Source organism: Pleurodeles waltl, chromosome 2_1 (genome assembly GCF_031143425.1).
Source record: "Pleurodeles waltl isolate 20211129_DDA chromosome 2_1, aPleWal1.hap1.20221129, whole genome shotgun sequence".
Classification (NCBI taxonomy): Eukaryota; Metazoa; Chordata; class Amphibia; order Caudata; family Salamandridae; genus Pleurodeles; species Pleurodeles waltl.
The window spans coordinates 689,194,354-689,218,892 of NC_090438.1; the positions used below are offsets into that span (position 1 = coordinate 689,194,354).

The 24,539-nt window shown below is 41.6% G+C and overlaps 1 protein-coding gene across 5 annotated transcripts in view; it reads right to left on the reverse strand.

Moving 5' to 3' along the window:
- Positions 1-5,917: 5,917 nt before the first annotated feature.
- IKZF1 (IKAROS family zinc finger 1) overlaps positions 5,918-24,539 on the reverse strand; it is a 300,870-nt gene continuing 282,248 nt past the window's right edge. For 3 of the 5 annotated variants that reach the window (XM_069216902.1, XM_069216894.1, XM_069216879.1), the window contains 2 exons: positions 21,113-21,247; positions 5,918-6,957 (listed from right to left, as the gene is read on the reverse strand). In XM_069216902.1, the coding sequence (XP_069073003.1) occupies positions 6,254-6,957; positions 21,113-21,247 (839 nt within the window). In that variant the 3' untranslated portion in view covers positions 5,918-6,253. The remainder of the gene's footprint in view (positions 6,958-21,112; positions 21,248-24,539) is intronic. The other 2 variants (XM_069216910.1, XM_069216886.1) reach the window with 1 other exon arrangement.

Sequence of the window (24,539 nt, forward strand, 5' to 3'; positions counted from 1 at the left end):
AAAAAGTATTTCAGTGTCTGCTTTGCAGACACTGAAATACGCGACGGGTGCAACTGCACCCGTCGCACCCCTGCAACTACGCCGGCTCAATTTTGAGCCGGCGTCCTCGTTGCAGGGGCATTTCCTCTGGGCCGGCAGGCGCTCTTTTGGAGAGCGCCCGCCGGCCCAGAGGAAATGTTTGAATGGCCGCCGCGGTCTTTTGACCGCGGTGCGGTCATTTGGCGGCGGTACCTTGGCGGACGGCCTCCGCCGTCCGCCAAGGTTAAAATTACCCCCTAAATGTCTAACTTTACCTTTGTGAATCGGGCCCTAAGTGCATATCCTACAAAGTTTTTTATCTGAAAGTGGCTGTGGGCCAGATCACAAAACATTTTGACTGGTGCTATTACATGTACTTATTTGTAAGCAGTGCTTAATGCAAACACCTTTTACCACAGTATTATGAAAGCAGATCTGTGGAGATAGTATGTGTGACAAAAATATTTATGCTTATTTTTTGTGTTTTCATAGAGGTGATGTGCCATAGTTATGTTTTTTTGGGTTGTTGTATTTTTGACCTGCATTATTGCAGTATGGGGCAGATTTATAATCTGTTTGCACCGGATTTGCGTCATTTTTTTAATGCATATTTGGCTCAAACCTAACTCCATATTTATATTTGGACATTAAACATGTCTAACGTCAAAATATAGGAGTTATCACCATTTTTTGGATGTGTGCACCTACCTTGCATCAATGAGATGGAAGGTAGGGGTTCCCACACTTAAAAATGGTTCTATCCCCTTAGCCCCATTGTAACGGAGAATGGATGAGTGATAGTTCAGATGAGGAGACATGCGTGCTTGCAGCTTCATTAGAAGTAGAGCAGCAAGGTCCCTATATGAAGGGAAAAGTAATGGGCCACAAGGTTTTATTCTTAGTGGATACAGGAGCTACACACTCAACTGTCAGAAGTGCAGGACAATATTGTTTGCATCTCCCTGAACCTACCTTATATGTGACGAGGCTCAAATCTTCAGGCCTCTGTATTGAGCCATGGTACCCAGTAGTTAGGAAGAAACCTGAAATATATTATTCATAAATAACAGATGTTAATCAAAAGACACTATTAAATAGCTATTCAAACTTTAGTGCAGGTTAGTTCAAACCAAGCTTCAAAGGTCGCTCAGGGGACTTGGATTTGCAGAGTTCTTTGACCTGGGGATCACTCAGCTCATTAGTAGCTCTGCTCTCTATTGCTTGCTGGCCTGGTCTTCTCCCCACTAATCTGTCTGAGAACCCTGACTTCCCAAAGTTAACTGGCAAATGCTTTGACCTTTTTAAACTCTATTTTTTTAGTTTTGTTTTCTCTTACCCGTTTCGCTGGTTTATTGTAGTAGCAGAAAGATTGTTTAGTGAAGCATTGACTGGGTTTTAATTCTACTAGGTCTCTTTTAGTTCTGTGATTTTCTCTAGGTTCGAATAAAAGGCTGACTTTTTTCATCCCTGTTGCTTACATCTTCACCTGTGATCAATTAGAACCACTTAAATAATAAATATTAATAGTTCTGAACATAATGGTGTTTATTTCTTGGCTGTATTTCATTGTTTGTAGACTCCTGAACGTTACAGCGCCTGTTTGGGATTTAGCCTTGAGGTCAACCAAAAAATACCAATAGGAAAAAGGAAATAAAAGTACCTTAACAAGGGTTTGTCCCACTTCCATTGACAGGACCTGAGATTGAGTGTTGTAAAAGCTAAGTGTATACTGGAAATTCTCTTTATGTAACATGTGCATCTGGTATGGTTTTAAAACCTAAAGAGGCTCGGCTTTTGAAAAACGTAAAGAAATATTTCTGTGTCTGGATACACCCCTGACATGTTTTTTGTAAATCCAGATAAATGTATCTACTTGTATTTAACTAAGTACAGAAGCAGAGCTGTAGAAATCTATTGGCCTTAAAAATGTATCTATCAAGAGACCTCATGGTTTTCATGAAGTGACCTTAAATCATCTTTCTCCAGAAATTTACTTTAATGTACAACCTTCTGATAGCTGATTTGACCCCGGTTAGACAATACTGTCACTTTGTGCTGAACAGGGACAGTCCATTAAGCCTGCAACAATGATTCCCACTTTTCTGTCCCCGCTGTGGATACATTCTGTGTTTTCAGAGCCTGCTCAGGGTCGAGTAACAACTGTGATTCTCACTTTCTGCATTATTATCTACTGACCTGTAATACATTCATTTATAATGCCCTGGGGATTTGATGCACGTTTACAGACTTATAGTTATTCAAGATTTTACGGATCATTCAGGGGTTGCTAAATGTACACACATTTGAACTGTGGAGGATGCATCTCCACTGCATTGGTGGATGATGGCCCATCACAATTAGAGGTCCCTGGCGTAGAGGTGAGGCTTTTTTGCCCAGAATCGGTTCCTTCCACGTCTCCAACTGACATGGCAAGGCCGACCTGTGCAGCAAGTCAGTGACAATTTCACCATGTAGGTTCTAAAAATGTACCCTGAAACAGTGGGTGGACCTCCACATCTTACATTAGAACTGTATAACATTCTTGGATTTTTTTTCTGGTGCATATGGGGAATTTTAAATGTTCCTGCACAAGGCTGACAATGTCTACTTGGTCTTGTTGCACGGGGCTGTAACGCGTTCTATAGTAGTGTGGTAACCCTCTGATCTAGCCTGTCGGTCTGACAGTTTCTAGAAGCTTCACCACTGACCACTGGTCTTTCTGATGTCAGAGCTTTGGGTCTGTTCCACCATCATGAACATGGTCTTCTCATATCCATAAACTCATCATCAGATGGGGAAGTGCAGAGTTGAGCAGAAAGTACTGCTGTCATATTCTGATTGAGGTCCTGCTACCACCCACCTCTATATTGAAACTATTTCTAGTACGACGATTAGAGTAGGTTTCAATAATACAGAAATCATGTTGGTAGCAATTGAGGATGGTTTTCCTGAAAGGTCCAACAACTGTGCAGCGCATAGAATGAACTATACTTTGCTCTTTATTTGGTGAGGAATTAGTAATGGAAATCTTGCTTAAAATAATTCAAATTCTGGTGTGATTGCAGCAGTGGTGCAGGAGTCCTAGGATGCATCTCATGTCCTGTGCCTACCAGCTTCTTTGCTAAATTGAAGGTTCGAGGATCTACACATAACATATGCATTTTAAAATGTATGTATTTTTGATGCCGTCCACTTTTACACATTACGCTTTTTCATGGTTAACTTTGTGATTTTGCTTTTTGTGGCTTGTCAAAGGTAGGTTAGCACTATTAGCACTCTGAGACCTCACCTGCACTCCCAAAATCCAAACTATACCAATGAAGCAGTAACATGTCTGTGTTCTAGATGAAGATGTAATATACAATTAGTAGAAAATCAGTGACCACAGACCTCTTGCTGGATATTTTAATCAGTTGAAGCATATTAGGCCCTACCAAAGCTAACCGTGGAATTTTTTTGGGCGCTGTACTGTTTCATCAGATCCTGTGTCCAAAGCATTTGCAGGGAGGAAAACCACTTTGTCTTCAATCTGTGTATCAGGTCCAAGAATTCTATCTTAAGTGATATGGAGAGCACTTTTAAAACCCTTAAGTAGGCACAGGCACTGAAGAGAAATAGTGGTAGATTGAATTGATATATTGAATTTTCCACGACTTGCATTTTCACTCTACACCATCAATCAAGGCACGCAGATCCAAATAGCTTGCAGTAAGCAGCACATCACACATTAAGGATATCCCTAACTAACTCCATTCTAAAAACAAAAAAAGTGTGACCATAAATGGCGCACTAAGACTGCAAGTGTGCATGGAAGTGCATTTTTTTAATAAAAATGAATATTTTAATATAGATTTCAGTTAGGGTACAAAAGCTGTCAACACTTAATTTAATGTATACAAATCTAGCCTTTTTAAGCAAGAAAAAATGTGTGCGACCTCACAACATTCTGCTATTTCACACAAACAGTTTGGGATTGCCTTATTCTCCAATCCCACATTCATTTTTTTTAAACATCCGATAAGACAAAATACTGAATGCACAATATCGTGAGCATGAAGAAGAGAAGGGATCTGAAGACAGGGGTAGTTCGTGATAAACTGGGATGGGTAGCTCTGGGTAGCTCAGATGGTATGTACATCAGGCATAATCAGATCAGGCATAATCAGTGACTAGTTTGCATCATTTGGTTTGTTAAAGGTAGTTCAAACCCAAACCGTTTTTAAAAAACGATTTGTGAGAAGACAAATAGTAAAAAAGGAAATAGGTTTAAAAAACATCAAAGACGAGGGTGGGTAAGAACACGCTAGGGGTAGGGTCCGAGTGGGGCTTTTTGTAAGAGATTGAGTTAGGTGTAGGGTATAAATTAGATGGAAGGACATGCGCAAAATTGTGGCCAGGGGTGAAGGTGAAGATAGGATTAGGATTAAGGATGTGAAAAAGTGGTACAAAATATTCAAAATAAAAAAATATTGCAAACCAACATTTTTTTTTAAAGAAACAATTATTATGCCATAAAGGAATTGATCAGAAGTTGGGGCAGTATTACCTGTGGTGTACAGAATCCCATCCAGGCAAGGTGGACTCACAGGTTCAGTCAGTGGCTGTTTGTAAAATGTCGATAAAACTGCAGTTTGGCAACAATAAATCACTTTTTGGAATGTAGATTGGAAAATAAGGTAACAATGTGATCACCTGCATAAGTGCTGAATTATATTATAATATTAACTTTAGATTATATGTATGGGGGTCAAATAGCATTATTTAGAGTTGAGAGAAATGCAAAGTGGCGGAATGCGAGTGCGCAAAATTCCTTGTGAAAGGTCAGGATGGCGTGTCCAAGGTGGGGGCGACGTGAACAGCAGAGCTGATGGCATGAATATTGGGCGCCTCTTCAGTTCCCATCTGAGAACTTTAAATATAGACCGTATAAGTTGTCATTAAAAGCGCCATTGTACAGGAAACCGAGAGCAAAATCATGTAGCATATCGATCACATCATCTTACAACTGTTAGTAGAAACAGCGGGCTCTGGGTGTGAAAGTCTCATACTGGGATCTGTAGCTCTACTTAATGTGCAGTTTGAGCAGAAAAGCAAGTCTAATTTGGACAGCCACAGTTTCTCAAAATGGTTCTAAGTATCTCGTCCGTTTTTATATAAAAAAAAAAAAACATGGCGTTTGACTTTACACTGGTTATATTTACAAGGGTGCACTTTCGTTTTATAGACAAGGTGCATATTAAAAATAATTTTGTCAGGTTTCCACGGTAACACTTACATGTACATTTTCTGTATTACGGAGATTTTAGGGACCAGAGTTTTTAATGTATATTAGTTTTCTGTCAGAGGTAAGGTGAGTTGAGTGTGTATTGTCTAAAAAGCCACCAACCCACCTCTCAAAGTTTCTAGGCTGACAAAAGACTCTGTGAGTGACAAGTCAGTTGTACTGAGGGGACACATGATACTGTGGCAGAAGTCGGTAGTGAAGGGCTCTTTTCATCTTGGCCACCAAGTATCAACTTTGTGGCACAGACTTTCGACCTTTACAAAGTTGGGAAAAACCTGGTCATTTATTGCTGACCATTCCATCCTTGCGTGCTCCTGGCTGGAGGAAATCACAACTGAGTATTCAACATGTACCCACATTCAATGAAGGACCAAAGACCCAGTAGAAACCTGAATATTTTGATGTACAATTATGGGCAAATTACGTTCAAACAACAGGAAGAAACGGAAAGACAGTCAGGAACTATGGACTCTGCAACAAGAAGATTGGATGTGGGACAACAATCCCAAAAACTGAACGTCTGGTTGGCGACATTCTTTCTGCACATTGGCCAAGTAGCTGTTTTAGTACAATATGAAGTACCCAGCATGGCTAGCAAGTTAGGCGAAGGATACCTTGGAGGGCAGACAGTGTATTGCAGAAAGCACCGCAATAAGGGATGTATAACAAAACGTCTAGAAAAGCCTCCAGTTCTTGTGTTCTAAATCTTAAACTGTTAAGAAATGTGGCACAGTACATTTGTTACTAATTTACATAGACATGAGTCAATGCAAACATTGCATGCAAGCTGGTGGAAAGAGTAAAAACAATCGAAGAGACACTAAACAACGTGGGCATCCAAAAGGTTGAGGGAGATGCTGGTACAGTCCAACATAGTTGTGCTTAATTTTTCCTTCATGCAACTTCAATTATCTGACACTCCTACTGAGAAGGCTAAGGGCAAGGGGATCTTTAGCTCATGTGGAATCGGTGCTCCCCTCTGGTGATGTGAGAAGAGAATTCGTATCTGTCCTGGCACTGGTACCCGCACATGTTGCACTCGAAAGGGTCACGGAAGCCGTGACAGCCCATGTGGATGGTGTACATGACATGGTCCAGAAAGAGAACTTTACAGGGTTCACACTTGTAGATTCTCATGGGCTGTCCGCTGCTGCTCACCACTTTGAAGGGCTCCTGAGAATTGTCACCTCCTGCTCTCAGCATGTCATAGGGCCGGAGATCCTTGGATGAGAGACCATTTCTTGTGTGAGGAGCTATGTGGTTTGTCAGGTAAATCAGGCCTCCTCGCTCCTCATTATTACTCTCTGTGTCGGTTGAGTCTTGTAAGCTGTTGCTGGGGGAGGCATCACGCTCAGATGAAACTGATTTCGCCTTGGAAAGCAGAAGCAGGTTTTCCACTGCACCGTCATGAGCCATATGGTTGTTTCTTGCCTGACCATCGCCTTGAGGCTTTTGAAGCTGGTACATGGAACTGATGACGGGGACCACATCTGAGCTTCCAGGAGGGGTTTGCACAAGTGGACGCAATGCCTCTGCCCCAAGGTAGCTGATTGCATTGTTGATGGCCTGGTCAATGACCTGCGTCTGCATGATTTCGCTTTCCTTCTCGTAAGTTGCGTTACCATCAAAAGGAAGGCCTGATAGACGTTTCTCACCTGCATACAAAAATAATGTTCAAGGTCAGAGACATCTTGGTTGTGGATGTAGCATCTTTAGATACACATGTAACCAAATAATACAAAAGAAGGTTTTATAGCAATTTAGTAGCCCTTGTGACTACTGCAACACAAGTTATCTGACCAAATACAGGTGTGAATGTGCTTAAATCCATACTGGGTCAGAGACATTTTGGGGATGATTTTCAGAACATTGAGCTAGGCATGTGAATTATATTTTTGAATATGTAGATTACTTTTCTTCGGCATTTACATACATTCTGTAATGTAAGTGTGGATGTTTATGGTACCAACATGCAGTGGCAACATACACCTACTTCCCTAACCATCTATATGCATAAAGTACATTCCACTCACACTGTTTTGGAAAATGGTGATATTATGTTTTTGAAAATTGTATATTTTCTGTATTGACAATAATTTATATAAAATGGTGTCCTTTTCTACACAATATCATAAAAGCTCGTGCCTCTTATGTACTACCTAATATTTTCTGCTCCACTGAAATCTTGTCAATTTGGATTAAGTTAGGTACTGAGTTAGGTGTAATCCATCCTTAAATACTTGTGTGGTATCACAAGTCACTACTTTGTGGCAATCTGATTTGCTTTAGACGTTCTTTGCCACTTCACTGACACTCACCTGGGTGCATCCACTTTGAAATCCAAGTAAGAAATGACATGTGTAATGTACTCGTGCCTGATATGCGTCACGCCCACTCGCTCCCACTTCTTGGGGATTGCTTTCTGGCGTTCTCAACTTTAGTGAATTTATCTTGAGAAAAACCCTGATAACAGTAGGGAAGAACCTCAGGAACCATACAACATAGCTTTAGAACTGAAGGCATAGAGCAACAGAAGGCATTCTCACTGAGACAGGTGGTTCCCTCAGATTGAAAAGAAGAGGGGTCTCCTCTCACACCTTCCAGAATCGCAAGAGCCAGCTCTCATTAGTCACCTGAATGCCACCAAAGTCATTTAGCAACCTGAGTTTTCTGTAACAATTTACCTAATGTAAGGTCAGAAATACTGTGGGAAAAACATAAATAAATTCACTCCCCTGGAGAGAATTTAGAGGGGATTATAAGGGTGTTGATCTTTTTTCTGTCCAAGATATAAAGAGAAGACTATTTGCAACACTTTTTTTATGGAAAGGTATATTCTTGGATATCACCAATAGTCGAAAAGAACGGTCACCACACCACTGTACGACAATAGCTCAAGTGTGACATATGCAAGCCCTGGGGGTTCAAGAATCCAGCGTGATGAGTAGCAAAAATAAGGTGGCCCTGAGTTGCCGATTAAGAGGCACCTGATCACATATGGTCATGAACCTCTGAGCTGTGGAGGAGATATAAATTCTGATGTTATCTTAGTACAACTTTAAAAATTCGAATGCAAACTTCTGGAATCCAATCTTTTCAAGTCTTCTCTGCTAAATTAAAAATCCTAGGTTTAATAAATCCATTTATACACCAATGTACACCTGCCATCCCACAGTTTAATGTTTTACTCTTTATCTTTTTGTAAATTTACATTGATTTCCATTATTTCGAAAATACATTTTTACTTTGCAATGGTTGTCTGAGACGCCAGAGTTATTGCTTTGTATGCGGCTACCATTGTGTAATTTCAGTGGATGTTCTGCGGTTATAAATACTTACTGACGTCTTCTCTTTAATGTTACACACCACTGACTATATGTTTTACGGTCCTTTTGTGTTTGACAGGCTGTACATTCACTCCAACAAGCCCTCTGCTTTCGTGTAGAAAATAGTTCATCCCGTAATGCAGGAACTTTAGGGAGTAGCTCTCTTTGAAAGAAAAGTATTTACACTTCCGGAATACATTTAATTAAATATTTGATTATAGGACCGGTATCATCAACAGGTTGCTCTGCAGTTATGGATATATTTATAAATGATATATAGGACACATGCTGTAAATAAACTTGCCTCACAGCATTTTCCAAGTTCTGTGACTATTACTGATTGTCCAACTAAAGAGCTCTTATTTTTATCCGCAGGGATAAAAGGTTAAATCCCCCACAGGATTAGAACAGGTGTGTAAAATTGCTTAATTCCTCTCATCTGCCGAAATTACGTGAAATGTTGGAAAAGGTATGTGATAATGCATAAATCACAGAGAATGCATTGTGGGGCACTCGACTGAAACTTGAACATGGCGCGACTCGTTTCAGGAGAAAATGTCTCCGGTGACACATGTCCTGCTGTACTCTCCAGCAGGACATTTTCTGCTCGAAACTGAACACTGCAGAAAAATATTGCGTAAAACTACAAATGTGTAATTTCTGACATTTCCCGTAATTTACGCATGTTCGTACTTAGAACCTGTAACCTTTAGTTTACACTCTAATATCCACATTTACGCCTGAGCTTGCAGGGGACTTTTCAATGTTGGCTGTCGCTAGACAGAAGCTCCAAGAAGTAGACCATCATTTGACTCACTGAAGAAAGCAAATATGACCGTTAAGAAGGTTGAGGGAAAAATTCAAAATTTCAGAGAAATCAGGTATGACTGCAAGTGAGGGTGTCCTGAAAGTCCTGCTTGGGCACAGAGAGTCTTCCGCTCTTGCACCGTTCCCCTTTAGTTTCTCTTATGCCAGCAATGACTGCGTCCTCCCACTGCCGCTGCTTCAGGAGTGAGTCACAGCTCGCAGAGGACCAGGTTTTCCACTTTGGGCTGAAGTGATGAAAAAGAAATAAAGGCCTTAACAATGTACACACATTCAAAACAGAACATTTTGCTGACCAAGTAATTCCAATATTTTTAGTCTGACCAAATAATTTGTTAGACTTTCAGTAATAGTCGAAGGCACTCGAATGAGTAACGTTTTTAACTGTGTGTATTTTTACAAAGGGTAGTCAGTTTACAATGTGAATAGTTTATGCAAAATAACTACTAAATTCCCTTCCTTGAATGAAGTGTATGCCCATATTGGACCATTCTCATCCGATAGTGCGGTGTATTGCGTATCGATTGTTTCGGTGTCTGAGGTATATTGCAGTGTATGTGCATTAATAGAAGATGTGCTCTACTGTTTCTAAGGGATAAATGTCAGCACATAGATTCATTTGCGTGTTCCATTTGTAGTCCTGACAATAGAGAACATTATATTTCTCTCAGAGAAATGGGATCTCCAGAAAACAAGGTAGCACTACCTGATTTGTCTTGTCAGTGGATGTGAGGAGGGCTGTGTGTGGGTGCATCGGTATGTGTGCCCATGTGTGTGTTTCTATGTCTACCAGCATCTTTGTGAGTGTTTGGGAGGGGTAGAGTTCGAGGGTGATCTATAGCCATGGTTGTGATGGCTCGAGTTAGCATTACTCTGGGTACCAAGTTACCAGAGGATGCAGTTAAATTCATGGTCTCTAGAGCATTATATGAACAGCCCACCGTATTTTTGCAATGTTTTGCTAGCTAAATGTATCTTTTCTTTCAAACTTTTACAGAAGAAACAGCTACCTGGCTCCAGCGATATGTAGCTATTGCTCTGTGTTTGTGTGTGCGTTTTTTTAATACGCAATTAGATATCGGACTTACACAATGGTGGGTCCGTATCAATTGATGCCATTTGTGGGACAACAACACACAGGTGCAACTTGCAAAGGCAGAAGCTGTGAAACACAGATTGTTCGCATTGGGCTAAGCTTATGCAAAGCAGAATAGTTCTGCTTAATGCACCAGTACTGGAACTGTGAGCACATGTTACAAATCAGGAATACCATCTTTAGACTAGAAGTGTGTGTCATGCCAATTGTGGGGTTATTACTGGGCCGACACATATTGTCGTTATTGTACTTGTGATGGACGATGCCACCACGGCAAAAAGGCAGAACATCTATATTACTTGGAGGGTGCTCTGCTCTTACACAAGGCCCCAGGGTTAGCACTTTAGGAGGCAGCAATTAGCATGCACAGTCTTAATGAACTTCTGAGCCGTCCATTGGGGTTGGACTGAGTAGGAAGGCATTGTCTCCACCGGTGTGCTTACATAGGCCCTCTTAAATTTGGTTGATGTTTCCATTGCAGTGAGTTAGTTGGTATGGCCAGTGTTGCACAACATGACTTTGTATCGAGCAGTACAACCAGTAAATTCTGCTTCAGCCTCTTCAAAATCCACCTGGAGACCCCCAACAGGGTCGTTGCCGTGAGGGACTGCAGCCACCGTCGTGGCTGTTTTCAGCACTCTAGCTCCCTCCACTCTCCAAGGACCTGCATAATTTGAAGAGTGTCAAGTTTGACTCATGCACCATCAAAGTGTGCAGGGTAATTTGCTGTGCAGCAACCTCCGAACTGAGTTTTTATTATTCCACTAACACTGTTACCAATGCCACTGATGATTTAATGCTCCAAGATCGTTCTAAGACAAAACCACCACGTGCAGGACAATACTAGAGGTCAAAAGTGCCTCGTCGCCAGTATGCTGCTGTGAATGGAACCCAGTGGACGCAAAAATGTATTTAAGTATTGGTAAAAGGGACTGTCAAGTGAAATCTGAGTGTTTCGTGTTTCCTGCAGCTAAGTCTACCTACTTTGCTCCTCACCCCCTCCATGCAGAGTATATATTACGGTCCTGCCCATGAACTTCCGTTTCCACTTTCCCGGAAGCACGCACGAGCGCAGCAGACACAGCCTCCATGGAGACTCCCCATCCCCACAGTAAATATAATAACTGTGAAAGTCACACCCATTTGCCCCTCATTCAATGCAGCTTCCCGATACAAGTGAATTTTGTTATAGTCATGTCGTGCACAGAGTATGATCACCTATTGTTTTCTAAATATATTTTGATTTGCAATGCCAATGACTTAATGGAGGAAGAGTTAGAGTTAGAGACATGTTGTGGAACATTAAGGTGATCTGTTTTACAGCGGTTCAAACCCCTTGTCTGTTATGCCTGCTGGAAAATAACCCGGTCTAGTAAATACCAACATAAAACAATAGGCGAGAATACACCATGAACCTAACGTGCAAACAGAAGAGAGATGCTCCATTAAACTCCCTATTTGAAAGACTGTTATGCATGAAATATCACATTGGAAAGGGGAGGATAACACGTTCGGATGTGTCTAAAATGCACAGTTGGAGTGCACCATCCAGGAAAGATTCTGCTAATAATCCCTTCAAGACCACATCAGTCTTGTTTGCACACACAGGCTCCCAAGACTCCGAATCTCTGCTTAATTTGGACAATTTGACCTAAAATATTTAGTAAGCGAACCGTGTGCCATTTGTTGACTCCTTAAAAATGCCAGTAGTTAAAGAAAATAATTCAGTGTACTTTCACGGTCCAGAAACGTGCAAATCGTGCATCTCGAGCTTCACTAATGAGGGATGCAGGCTCATAGCATCATGACAAGCAAAACTTGATTTTGATTTTGTGTTCTTAATTTTACGTTCTTAGTGGCTGTTTCATAGGCTTTCTTTTTAAACAGCACAATACACGTCCGTGTCTCTTGTATCACTTGCTGTGGAGACATTTTCAGTCAGCAGATTTTTTTTTTAATTTGTCCTCATTTTTGCAAACGCTTGCTAATTTTTCTCGAAATTCTACACGTGTACGTTTTTCCGTTCTACAAATAAAGAAGAGTTGTCTTGGCGGAATCAGATTTTCTCATCGTGCATTGGGTATTTTTGGTCACGGACTGATTTGTTGCTAAAGAGAGGAATGATGTGTTTTAAGGGGAGACGCAGTGTTTCATTTGAGCACGTGGTTGCAGGTGGGGCACACGAGTCCTCATTTTTTGCAATTGTCCTTATTTTTCGTCAATAAGCTTTGATTCAGAGCTACAGAGGCAACAACACAAGAGGGGGAAAGAAAGAGGAAGTGAAGAGCAGAAAAGCAGGGACAAGGGCAGAAAAGAACCTGTGCTCGTGAGATAGAGAGGCAGGGAGTGTCTGGTGATGGATTAAAGAGGTAGAATTAAGACTAACAACCTTGGTGCCCTGCAACCTGATCTGCCATAGCACTGGCCAGGGACTTTTGAACAGAACTCTAGGCCGTAGCACTTGGGGGCAGGCCACCATGTGTGCGCCGTATTTAAAATACGGTGCACCACGGTGCTGGGTAGGGGGCAATAGGGTCATCTTTCATGATGCTATTGATATACTCTGCAGGAGTAGCACCAGAATACTGGTGCTGCTCCTGCAGAGTACATGGGACCCAATTCTAAAGAATGGAAGGCCCCTTTTAACGCCTGTTCTATAGCAGGCGTTAAAAGTGGCGTAAAAAATGGCATAAGGAAATCTCATAGATTTCCTTGCGTCATTTTTCCTGCTCCCCTAACAGGGTAATGCCCCTTTTGTATACATTATGCCTGCCACAGGCATAATGTAGTGCAAAGGGTTACAGGGTGGCTCAATGCATGCATTGCGCCACCCTGTAATTACGGCGCAGGATTTTTGGCCTCATTAGGCCACATTAACATCAGAACAAATGACTTTAATGTGGTGCAAGGAGTCGTTAGGGGCCAATAAATATGCCCCTTAGACTTTTACAAATTAGGCACTGGAGAGAGGTCTGTTGCAGAATGTGTTGTGCAACAACAAATGAACTCTAACCCGTTACACTGACGCACACTAGAAGTAGAGGCACTAGAAAGAAATATTACATGGCACCGATAGATAGTATTCTGTCCTGTTAAATATCAACATCATGTGTCGGCTCATGCAGTGGCGTAGCGTGGGTTGTCAGCACCCGGGGCAAGGCAAGTAATTTGCGCCCCCTAACCTGTGGATTTTAGCACTCGCGAGTGCGAGCGCGCCCCCCCCCCCCAGATGTTTCGCCCGGTGCGGCCGGCCCCCCCTGCACACCCCACGCTACGCCACTGGGCTCATGACTATATTTCATACGATTGTTTGAATATGTGTGGTCATCTGAGAAACAATATTTTATGGTAGCAGTGAACAAATGTGTGTGGTGGTTGTTAGAACAGTTTTACTTCTGCAGACGAGCCCCAAAACATCAGAATTTAAAGTAGTTTGGACTTTTATTTTATTGGGAAAAGTTCTACCTGGAGTTTAAAAAAAAAATGTTATTTCTGAAAATACCATGAATTACATACCCTTCCTACTTATCACAGATAAACTGACAGAAGCAGCACACTCGCCCACATTGTGCTTTCCATAATATAAGGGCCATCTTTACATTTGCAAGAGACAGTCTTTTTATTATGTGTATAGTGCTATAGACATAATAAAAGTAATATCTTGTTTTGCACAAGCTATCCTCTCTATTATATCACTAGCTCTCTCTAAAATGACCATTATTCGTAACTGTAAAGTAAACCTAATTTGTGATATGGATAGTTAAGCAGGTTCTTTGAGCTGTTGACTGTGAGTTGTGGACACTGAAGTGGGCGGGAGAGCTCCTGCACAGCTCCATGATTTCTGATTTTTTCCTGGGGCATTCACAAAAATAATTAATATAGAATGCGATCGTATGGTCAGGGACACGCACACTCAGAGAAAATATTGACCCTTGAATATTCTAGTGTCACACTCTAATTTGAAGTACTCATCACTGACTATTTTCAGCCCATTTTTAAAAAAATCCCCGGTCTAGTAGTGATGGCAATATATATGGTGGCTCTGAGGAACAATAATGGAGTCACTGTAGCACAGCTGGAAAGTACTCGATGGCACATTAAGTGTTAAAATCTTTGATTTCAGGGAAGGTCATCGATATAAAGTCAGTTTCTGTTTTGAATAATAAACTATGAAAGGAGCGCTTTAATGTGTTTAGTATGACTTTTCTATTAATCTAAAAAACTGTGAGAGGGTATTAGTTGTGAACTCACCTCAATGCAGTTAGACGGCATTTTTTTAAATGCACAGTCATATTTAACAGTAAAGTTGTTTTTGAATTACAATTTTTTTTACATTTAGTCTTTCGCACGTTACCAATAATGATGAAAGACTGTAGAACACATGCGTATTCAAACAAAACAATACATTCCGAAATAAAATTTGCTTTCTAAGAATGTATTGTATTAAAAAAAAAATCTAGACATTTACAAACTACTGCTCAGATTTACAAAACCATCACGCAACACAGTGCAGAAGCCAAAAATGCTGCCCGGCATTGCATGACATGGAGAGAGAACGAGCACCATATCTACAGGGATATGGCACTCTTCTCCCCTCACCTTAGCGCCGACGCAGAATTTTGCTACCAAGCACCACACACACACCTTTGCACTATAGTGCAAGGGTATGTATGTGAGTCTAGCATCAGTTTTGTACTGGAATAGAGCCCTTCCAGTACAAAATACTATGCTTACACTTCATTTAAAACTTTTCCTACTTTGTATGCAGGCTGTACAGCGCAGCAAACACGCCAGGCCAGAAAAGAAAGTAGCAATAAAAGTGTTTATCCTTTTAACACCTGCTATTGAATGGCACAAAGCCCTACTACTGTTACTAGATAGGGTTTTGCATCAAAAAGCATGAGTGGTTGCATGGGAACGCCAATGTACCACCCATGTAACGCCACCTTGGCACTAAGTAACATAACACTTTTAGGCTACCTTCGAGTGCAAAACAAGTTTGGTGCTGGAAAGTAAATTAGGGAAAAAAAACATTTTGTGCTGGTTTGCATCACATTTGTGGCTCAAACCCAGCGCAAAATGTTTGTAAATCAGTCCCCCAGGTCTTAAAATCATGAGCCGCAAAGTTCCACACGTTATTTCACCAATATTTACATCGCTGCATCAGCTTATAACATATTTTCACTTTCATGCAATTTACATATTGTGTGCAAATCCATTTTGCTCATAAACAATCATGGTTTGCATTATTATTGTTCAAAGGCTGCCCTCTTTCTTACTTTTTCTAAGATAATATTTATCCAGGTTTAAGACATATGCACCATGCTTCAAGCCATTCTACATTTTCTAAAGATTTTTTAAGGTTTAAGTAAATTCCTCTGATTACATAGAGAACAACATCGCTCCGCATCATTGAAAGTTAAGGCCATTACTGAAGATGCACTATAGTGAACATAATTTGGTAAGCAACAACTGACAATGTCCAATCTCAGTATCTGTCTTCGTACTGGTCCAGAACAAAGTTTCAATCTGACCGCCTTAATCCATTACTAAATGAAAACTATCTAAAATTCTTGTCGGATTACTACATTCTCACTCTTCCAAATTTCAGCAATATGAACAAATAAGACCTTCATTAGGACTTTTTGGGACTGCTCCCAAACCGGAATATATTACCACCGTTCCATTGCTAGCAAAGTATTCTAAAGTAGTCCAGTACTAAATGCACAAATAATAATTTGTATTTTTTTTTTAACAATTCTTGTTAATATATCAACTTCCAGTTCTACAGATGTTTAAAATTCTAAGCAAGATTGTTTTCAGATAGGGTTTGAATTGCCATTCATCATCCGAAGAGATTCAGAGCGCTGTTGTTATTTCAGTAAGAAACAACGTTTACTGTAGATACCGTTTTGAGAATTCAATTCATTACCTTTTAATGTCACAGGATTCTAATAGTGTGTGATTTGACTTTGCCTTATGCCATGAAATATGTTGTAGCATGAGAAAGTGTGTGTTGGTCAGACCATAGTAAGGCTCTGCACCTGTCCACGACCATGACTCTCAATTCTTGAGGGAATTCTGTATTGAGAGTTTACAGTTTAGCTTTTTTATGAAGCTTCTTTTGAAGAAAACCTCAGGTTGCAATCAGATTCTTTGAAAGTTTTTCCTTTTTTCCCAGTACAGGGCATGACTGTATTTTGAACGTACTTTTATAATTTTTTACAAACATTTATCAAAACACTCTTTCAGTCACAGGCCTCTTGACCTAAAGTGTATTTTATTTCTCAGCAGGGGCTTTAATGACAGTAAAAGACATTGGGCCTCAATTACGAAGAAATGATGCTGCGTGGAGCTGCAATCCAGCTTGTGGCACTTTAACACCACCCCTGAGGTGGAGTAAAAATCTGACGCATTCCCAGCTTTGTAAATCTAATCTGGGAATACATCAGATTCCATCAGGTTCCATGGGTGTTGCATTGCAACACCCATGGGGCACCACTTTTACGCAGAGTTATGCACAAAAGGGTTCCATAGTTACAAGGCCATGAAAAGCCATGCAAGATGGGTCTGCGTGGCTTTGTAAATATGGGCCGGCTCAATGCACTACAGGAGCGTCAAAAAAATGGTGATCCATTGGCGCAGTGTGCTAATAGGGCCTTGTAAATGAGGCCCTGTGTTTTAAACATCTCCTTGGTATTTAGGTAGTCAGTAGTGGTTATGTGGATAGCATTGTAAAAGAAAGATCATCAAGGCAAGCATGAAAATATTCAGAAATTAAATATGCCTTGTATGAAAATATCTTAGGGGGCATATCAGCACTTGTCTGTGGCTTACTTAAAATGAGGTAACATAGTTATTCAAAATGCAAAAGGCAGCCCACAGTATTGGGAATTACATCAATTGTGTAATAAACGGCGTTAAAGTTTCAGAAACATCAGAGTGGTCTTTCTTGTTTGTCCGTATAAGGTTTATGTTTCACTAGTGTGGTCTTTCTTTTTTATCTGCATATATTTTTTATGTTTAACACTTTGAAATGCTTGTAGTACAGACCCTATGATATGTCCATGAATAGGACAAAAATAATCGTATAAAAAGAAAGGTTCCTATAAGTGAGAAAATTGAATACAAAACTGAGATTTCCATCTTTTCAACAGGCAGGCCATACCTCAGTGGGGGATGTCTTGACATGATCTATGTTAGAAGTGTAAAAATACAATCAAAAGCTCAGTATTGGAGAGGTTGAGTTATAGATATTTCTCACCCACCCAATATCAAGTGTCACATTACTCTGAGGTATTTGATATTTCTCAATTTCTCAATATTTAGAGTAATGCGACATGTCCAAAATATGTGCTGATGAAACATACAGACAAAAATCAGACACTACACACTCCTGCAGAATGCTCTGTGTTCAGACTTCTGAATGCCACTATTGCACATACACTGACAACTTCAGCCAATCCAATATGCCAAAGCCGCAATTGATCAAGTTAGCTGAACAGCTGAACAATCAAAGAAGGGAGAAATTGATGGTGGAGGCACAAATTCTACCCGTGGGTGGCCCCAAGAAGACAAAAATTAGCTGCGTTCAGCAACTCCACCTAGTAGGGCAAATATGCTGTGGATTAACCTGTCTTACATAAAAGGTCTCTATGACATTTTCCATCACTTTGCATCTTATCATGTTATGACCAAAGACCTGCAACCATACAATCGAGGTCACTAACACTACAATACAAAGGTTGTTGCAGTAGTTTTAAGAACAGACAATAAGCAGTATGCAAAGACACAAAAGTGCAATGAAGACAATCGGTTTTGGAAAGAATAGGGCCTTAAACATTCTGAGAGTTCTAATAACATCTTCTTGAAGCTCTTTGGAACAGACCAGCATCTCTCTCACTCATTTGTTTTGAGCCATATGATAAACGTCACCTTCTTGTCCCATGCACAGCTAGTTTAGGGGCATATTTATACTCCGTTTGCGCCGAATTTGCGTCGTTTTTTTCGACGCAAATTCGACGCAAAACTAACTCCATATTTATACTTTGGCGTTAGACGCGTCTAGCGCCAAAGTTCATGGAGTTAACGTCATTTTTTTGCGTGAACACCTTCCTTGCGTTAATGATATGCAAGGTAGGCGTTCCCGTCTTAAAAAATGCCTCCGATGCTATTGCGTCGGATTTATACTCCCGGGCAAAAATGACGCCCGGGAGTGGGCGGGTCTAAAAAACCCGCATTTGCGCCGGATTTTAGCGCCTGGGTCAGGGCAGGCGTTAAGGGACCTGTGGGCTCAGAATGAGCCCAGAGGTGCCCTCCCCTGCCCCCAGGGACACCCCCTGCCACCCTTGCCCACCCCAGGAGGACACCCAAGGCTGGAGGGACCCACCCCAGGGACATTAAGGTAAGTCCAGGTAGGTATTTTTTTTAAAAAAGAATTGTGGCATAGTGGGGCCTGATTTGTGCCCCCCTACATGCCACTATGCCCAATGACCATGCCCAGGGGACAGAAGTCCCCTGGGCATGGCCATTGGGCAAGGGGGCATGACTCCTGTCTTTGCTAAGACAGGAGTCATTTCAATGGGGGATGGGCGTCGTAAAAAAATGGCGCAAATCGGGTTGAGGCGATTTTTTTACCTCAGCCTGACTTGCACCATTTGTGGACGTCCATACGCCATTTTCCCCCTACGCCGGCGCTGCCTGGTGTACGTCGTTTTTTTTAACGCACACCAGACAGCGCCGGCGGCTAACGTCATTCAATAAATACGGCGCCCGCATGGCGCTTCAGAATGGCGTTAGCCGGCGTTAATTTTTTTGACGCAAAACTGCGTTGGCGCAGTTTTGCGTCAAAAAGTATAAATATGGGCCTTAATGTTTTAGCACCTAGTTTGTGTGCCATATCGAAGTTACTTGCACCAGTAAACAAACTTTTGTTTACTAACAAGTGGATAGTGCCTGATTTATACATTAATCCGAAGCATACTTCTAGCACAAGTGTGGCTTGAAAAGTTGAGATTACATATCGCTAGCTCAAAAATCACTCCAATGGTTGACCTTCAAACTAAGGATTGGTTATAAAGTTGTCTGCCTAGTAAAGCTTCATGTGGATCTGGTCCTATATACCTGTCTAATTTATTCACTGTACTACCTGATGACTAAAATCAGCCTCTCAAAACTGGCTAACAGTGCTAACAGTGCTCTCTACAAGACTAAAAAGGTTTAGGAAAAGTGTCTGCACAGTGCAATGTCACCTACAACATATATTTCTGAAAGCATCTGAAGGCCCTCCTTTCCCTACAAGCATTTAGATCCTAAATGACCTCCCATTCCTTCAATTTTCACCTCCAAGCATTTGCTCTTGAGCGACCTTCCCTGCAATTTGTCTATTTCAGCATCTCCTTAATGTACCCCTTTTCTGTCAAGTCCTTTAGTCACCTTAACACAGTGTGCCTGACTCACAAAGGGCCCCAGCACTTATAGCGGAGGCCCTGCAGTTTTGAGAGTCTCTACACTTGGAGCAGAATATCTGCAATGAGTGTTCTTATTGCGGACATTCTGCCACAAGTATGGAGACTCCCCCTCGACTGTGGGGCCCACGCCATGAGTGCGGAGGCCCTTTGCGAATCCGGACCATATTATCAACCCTTAAATAAAGAAAATAATGTATAAGACAATGATCCAACTTTGAGAAACTGGGTAAGGGCACACTCTATAAGGTCATCTTTTAAGAAAAGAAATGGCAATATCCAAATCTTTAGTATCTTCAATACTGTTGTGAAGAACACCTGATAAGAATTAGGGGTGATGAAGGGTACTACTGCATTTGTAAATATTTCCTACTTTATCACACCAAAAGGCTGGGAAGGACTGTACACGTCTCAGTTGTGACTGATGTCATGCAAGCTCATACACATTAAATGGTGTGAATATACAATTTTATTAGTTAAGAAAAAGGTTAAAAGGACCTTACATACTTGAAGCTCTTTGGAAATAGTATTGCAGTGCATCAAACTCCAGTTCTGTTCTGAGAGATACATTTTGAGGGTTCTCTAATTTCTACACTCAAGAAATATATAGGGCATCTGGTAGAAGCAATCATTTGCATAAGGCCAAAGTCTACATGTGTGGTACTGGCCCAAACTGTGAAGGATAGCTTGTGCTGAAACATAGAAATATCCCAGCTAAGCCTCCATCTTCGAAGTTAATTTCCATCCTCAGTGTTCATTTGCAATTCTATACTACCCCCTACTTTCCTGTAACCTCTCAGGCACAAATGAGAGAATTACTTCATAACTTTCCAGTAAAAGAACGTGGCAGCATCATGAAATGTAAACCTAAATAGGCTGGCCTTTATTCATGAAAACCCAAAAAGAAATGTTGCGTTAACTGGATTAATTCTCAAAACACCAAAAATAACTTCCCAAATATGAGTGCAGCTCCCTGAGCAGATATATTAAATAAACTTCTCTCTTTACCATTCATCAACTTAGGAGAGCAGGCAGAGTATAAAGCAAAAGATAACAACACCTGCAAGGCATGTGTTAGGAGGCAGTAAACTCTTACCAACAAATTTCTGAGGCATAGAGCTCTTACGTTTGGCGACGTTGCTTGCTAGTCTATCCAACACAAGGGATCTTTCTGACCCTATCTTGCACAGGTCTTCTGGCATCTCGCTGGGGTTAGATTCCTCTTTTACTACTGAAATCAAATGAAATCAGAGAGGTTATTCACACACCTGTGGATCTGTAGCACCTTTTATAAGATCCAAAGTCCTTATTTTACAATTAGAGTAGAATAGCAGTGAGAGAGCGTAGATTATATAGTCTATATTAACATGAAATGTTTATGAATTAATGTGTGATAATGCCACATAGAAACTGTAGTAATGAATTTTTGCTTAAACGTGCACCTAAAAAGTGACCACGGGGATTGGCCGCCAATGTATACGTAGACTAATAAATGACTGATGTTTATGAGTTATTATAATTGAATAAGTTTATACTAATTATTAATGATTGCGTTATTGAAATTGTGTTAATAAACTTTGTAGGCCTTAAGTTAGCATGAGCCGAAGCTTAGCTGCCTGGCTCTCATATTAAATGTATTTTTCCTAACTTGCAGTGTGCTGACTCGCAAAAGGACATGAACCCTTGTTTTATTCAAACTAGAAGCTGAATGTAACCATAGTAGATCCGTTATCATGAAATTCACATTGCTTGTAGAAAATGTTAGACAAAATGCAACAGTGTAGATTAATGTAATGTACAAGGTTGTTCAAACCGGTGAAGACAATGGAGCTACTGACCAAAAGATGTGCAAAGAATTACAGAAGGATGAAATCATACCGGATGTGCTACCTCTGAAGACGTCAATCATATGGACCAATAAAATGTCTGTTAACTAATATGGGGTGAAAGATTAAAGACGTAATCTGTTTTCTAACTGGATAAAGATAGTGGGGTATAACCACGAACCAATGAAATTTTTAGGGGAATGTACAACGAAAAAGGGATAAAAACTCATGTCACAGAGAACCATTAGAGGTGGGTTGGGGAATGCTATTGAATTTATCCAGAAATGTTGTCACTTTGTTTGGTGACATACTTTGGTTTTACTTAAACCATCCTTTTCTTAGATTGTCCATTTTACACTTTACCTCCTTATGAGGGAAGTGCCCCCCTTTTTGCCCCAGAGCTGAATTCTGACTGATGGCGATTTGACTGATGTCCTGAAAACGAAGACTGAACCTGAGTGCTGACCTAAACCTTGGAGGGTAACTATGACAATGAAATTGTGATTTGTCTGTTTGCTTTTCCTTTCTAGGTACTAACTGCTTACTTTTGACAGGGACCCTAGTTTAGAGGTCTTCCAAATTGGTGTTCTAAATTGTTTTGCATGAAGCCCAACATGCTAATGCTAATCAGAGGTTAGGACAGGGGTTCACTACACTGACGCAAATAGACAAATGACTGAATCTATGTTTTGTTGAACTGACGCGTTAATGACACTCTGCTAAAATTGACTTATGTTGATGCTGTGTTATGTTCTAATAATTGCGTTCCTCGCGTTGTTTAAGTCTTATTCGAGTTGCCTAATTATGACAACGCTATTGAGTGTATTGGTTTTGAGTTTAACACACATGCTGTCACGCCGCGGCCGCGGGCTCGGGTCGCCGCAGCGTGGCATTCCCTTCATGCCGCGGCCTGTGTGCGAGCCTCGGGAGAGGCCGCGGCTGGCACACAGGCCGCGGGAGAAGCCGCGGCTTGCGCGCAAGCCGCGGGGAGTTCAAGAGGCCTGGTCAGGGGTCGCGGCACTCACCGCGCCCCTTTCTTTAAGTTCTGCCGCAAAGGCAGACGCGGCAGGGCTTGAGACCCCGAGTGGGTTTCAGGCCTGACCGCGCATAGCGCATTTAGTGCGCTTTACATCAAGTCTTCCTGTACCAATGAATTAATCATCTGCTCACCACTTACCAATGTCTCCAGGCAAAAACCGAACCCTTGCACATGGTGGTGTTTTTATGCCTGCCTTTTCCTTTCTCAGCATGCTGCCCACTTCCTCTCTTCCCAGCATGCATTGTTTTTCTTTGTTTGGACGCATGTACCTGATTCACTATTATACTCTTTTCCCCAATCCAAGATGGTGGTGTTTCTACTTCCTGTTTCCTACTTCCTGCCTAGAGGTATATAAGGGGAATTCAGCTGCTTGTTCATTGAGTTGCAACACTCCTTGGTGGTAGTCACGCTCTGACTGGTTTCTTCCTGTGAACCCAGTATTTCCTGACCTGTCTTCGTTTCCAGTCTTCCTGTACTCCGGATCTTCAACTCTAACGCCTTGGTGTCCTCCTTTTGTTTCAGGGAGTTCCTGTTGGAGGTTTTTACCCTACTGGGGTTTTCCTCTGGGACTCCTTCTGGAGGGCACGGACTGTAGTGGCTTGCTAGTGTCAAACAGCACCGTGGCTACCGGAAGGGGTCGCCCCTACCTCGGCCAGAGCAGAACCTGCCGGAACCGGGGTCGTTCCCCAACTCTTCTCAACTTCGACGGTAAGCCCATTGAAAACCGTGACAGATTGCAACGCCCACAAATCCAGTTGCAGTCCGGAACCATGGATAATCCAGTGGCAAATACGGAACCTACGAGCCAGACCCTATGTATGAGCCCATACAACAACAGGCTCAAGAACTCCAACAGCTACGTACTGAAAATACCGTCTATCGACAAGCCTTTGCATCCAGGACCACAGATGTACCCTCAGTAGCTGCCACTACACCTCGTTTCTCCAGGGATCCTAAAAGATTAAAAGAATTCCTGGATGCCTTGACGGTTTATTGTGCCTTTCGCCCCTCGCAATTTGTACAAGACAAGACCAAGGTGGGGTATTTGATTAGCGCCTTATCGGGGCCAGCATTGGCTTGGGCCACTCCTTTAGTGACAAGAAATGATCCTTGCCTATCTAATTATTCCACCTTTATCACTACTTTTAAACAGATGTTTGAACGCCCTGGACTCGAGGCACCTGCAGAAGAAGCTCTTTGCGAAATCCAACAAGGGAATCAAGATGTATTACAATACATCACCCGTTTCAGACAATTAGCAGCAGAAACATCCTGGGTGGAACGTACCTTGGTGACACTGTTCCGTAGAGGTCTCAGAGAGGACATTAAGGACGAACTGGTGCACTCTGCTAGAATAGAGAACCTTAAAGGATTGATGGATCAGACTCTGATGATAGAATATCGGTTGAACGAACGAAGAATGGAGAAAAAGAAGAGTCATTTGCCATCTCACTCAGTGACGTCTTGCACCTTCTCTCATCGTACCGAGGAAGTCCGTCCTGAACCTAAGGGGAATACCGAGGAAGAGCCAATGCAAATTGACACGGCTCGAGGACCTTTATCAGCTAGTGAAAGAGAACATAGACGAAGGAAGGGGCTTTGTCTATATTGTGGTACAGCTGGTCACCTAATTCGCACCTGCCCCATTCGTCCAACCA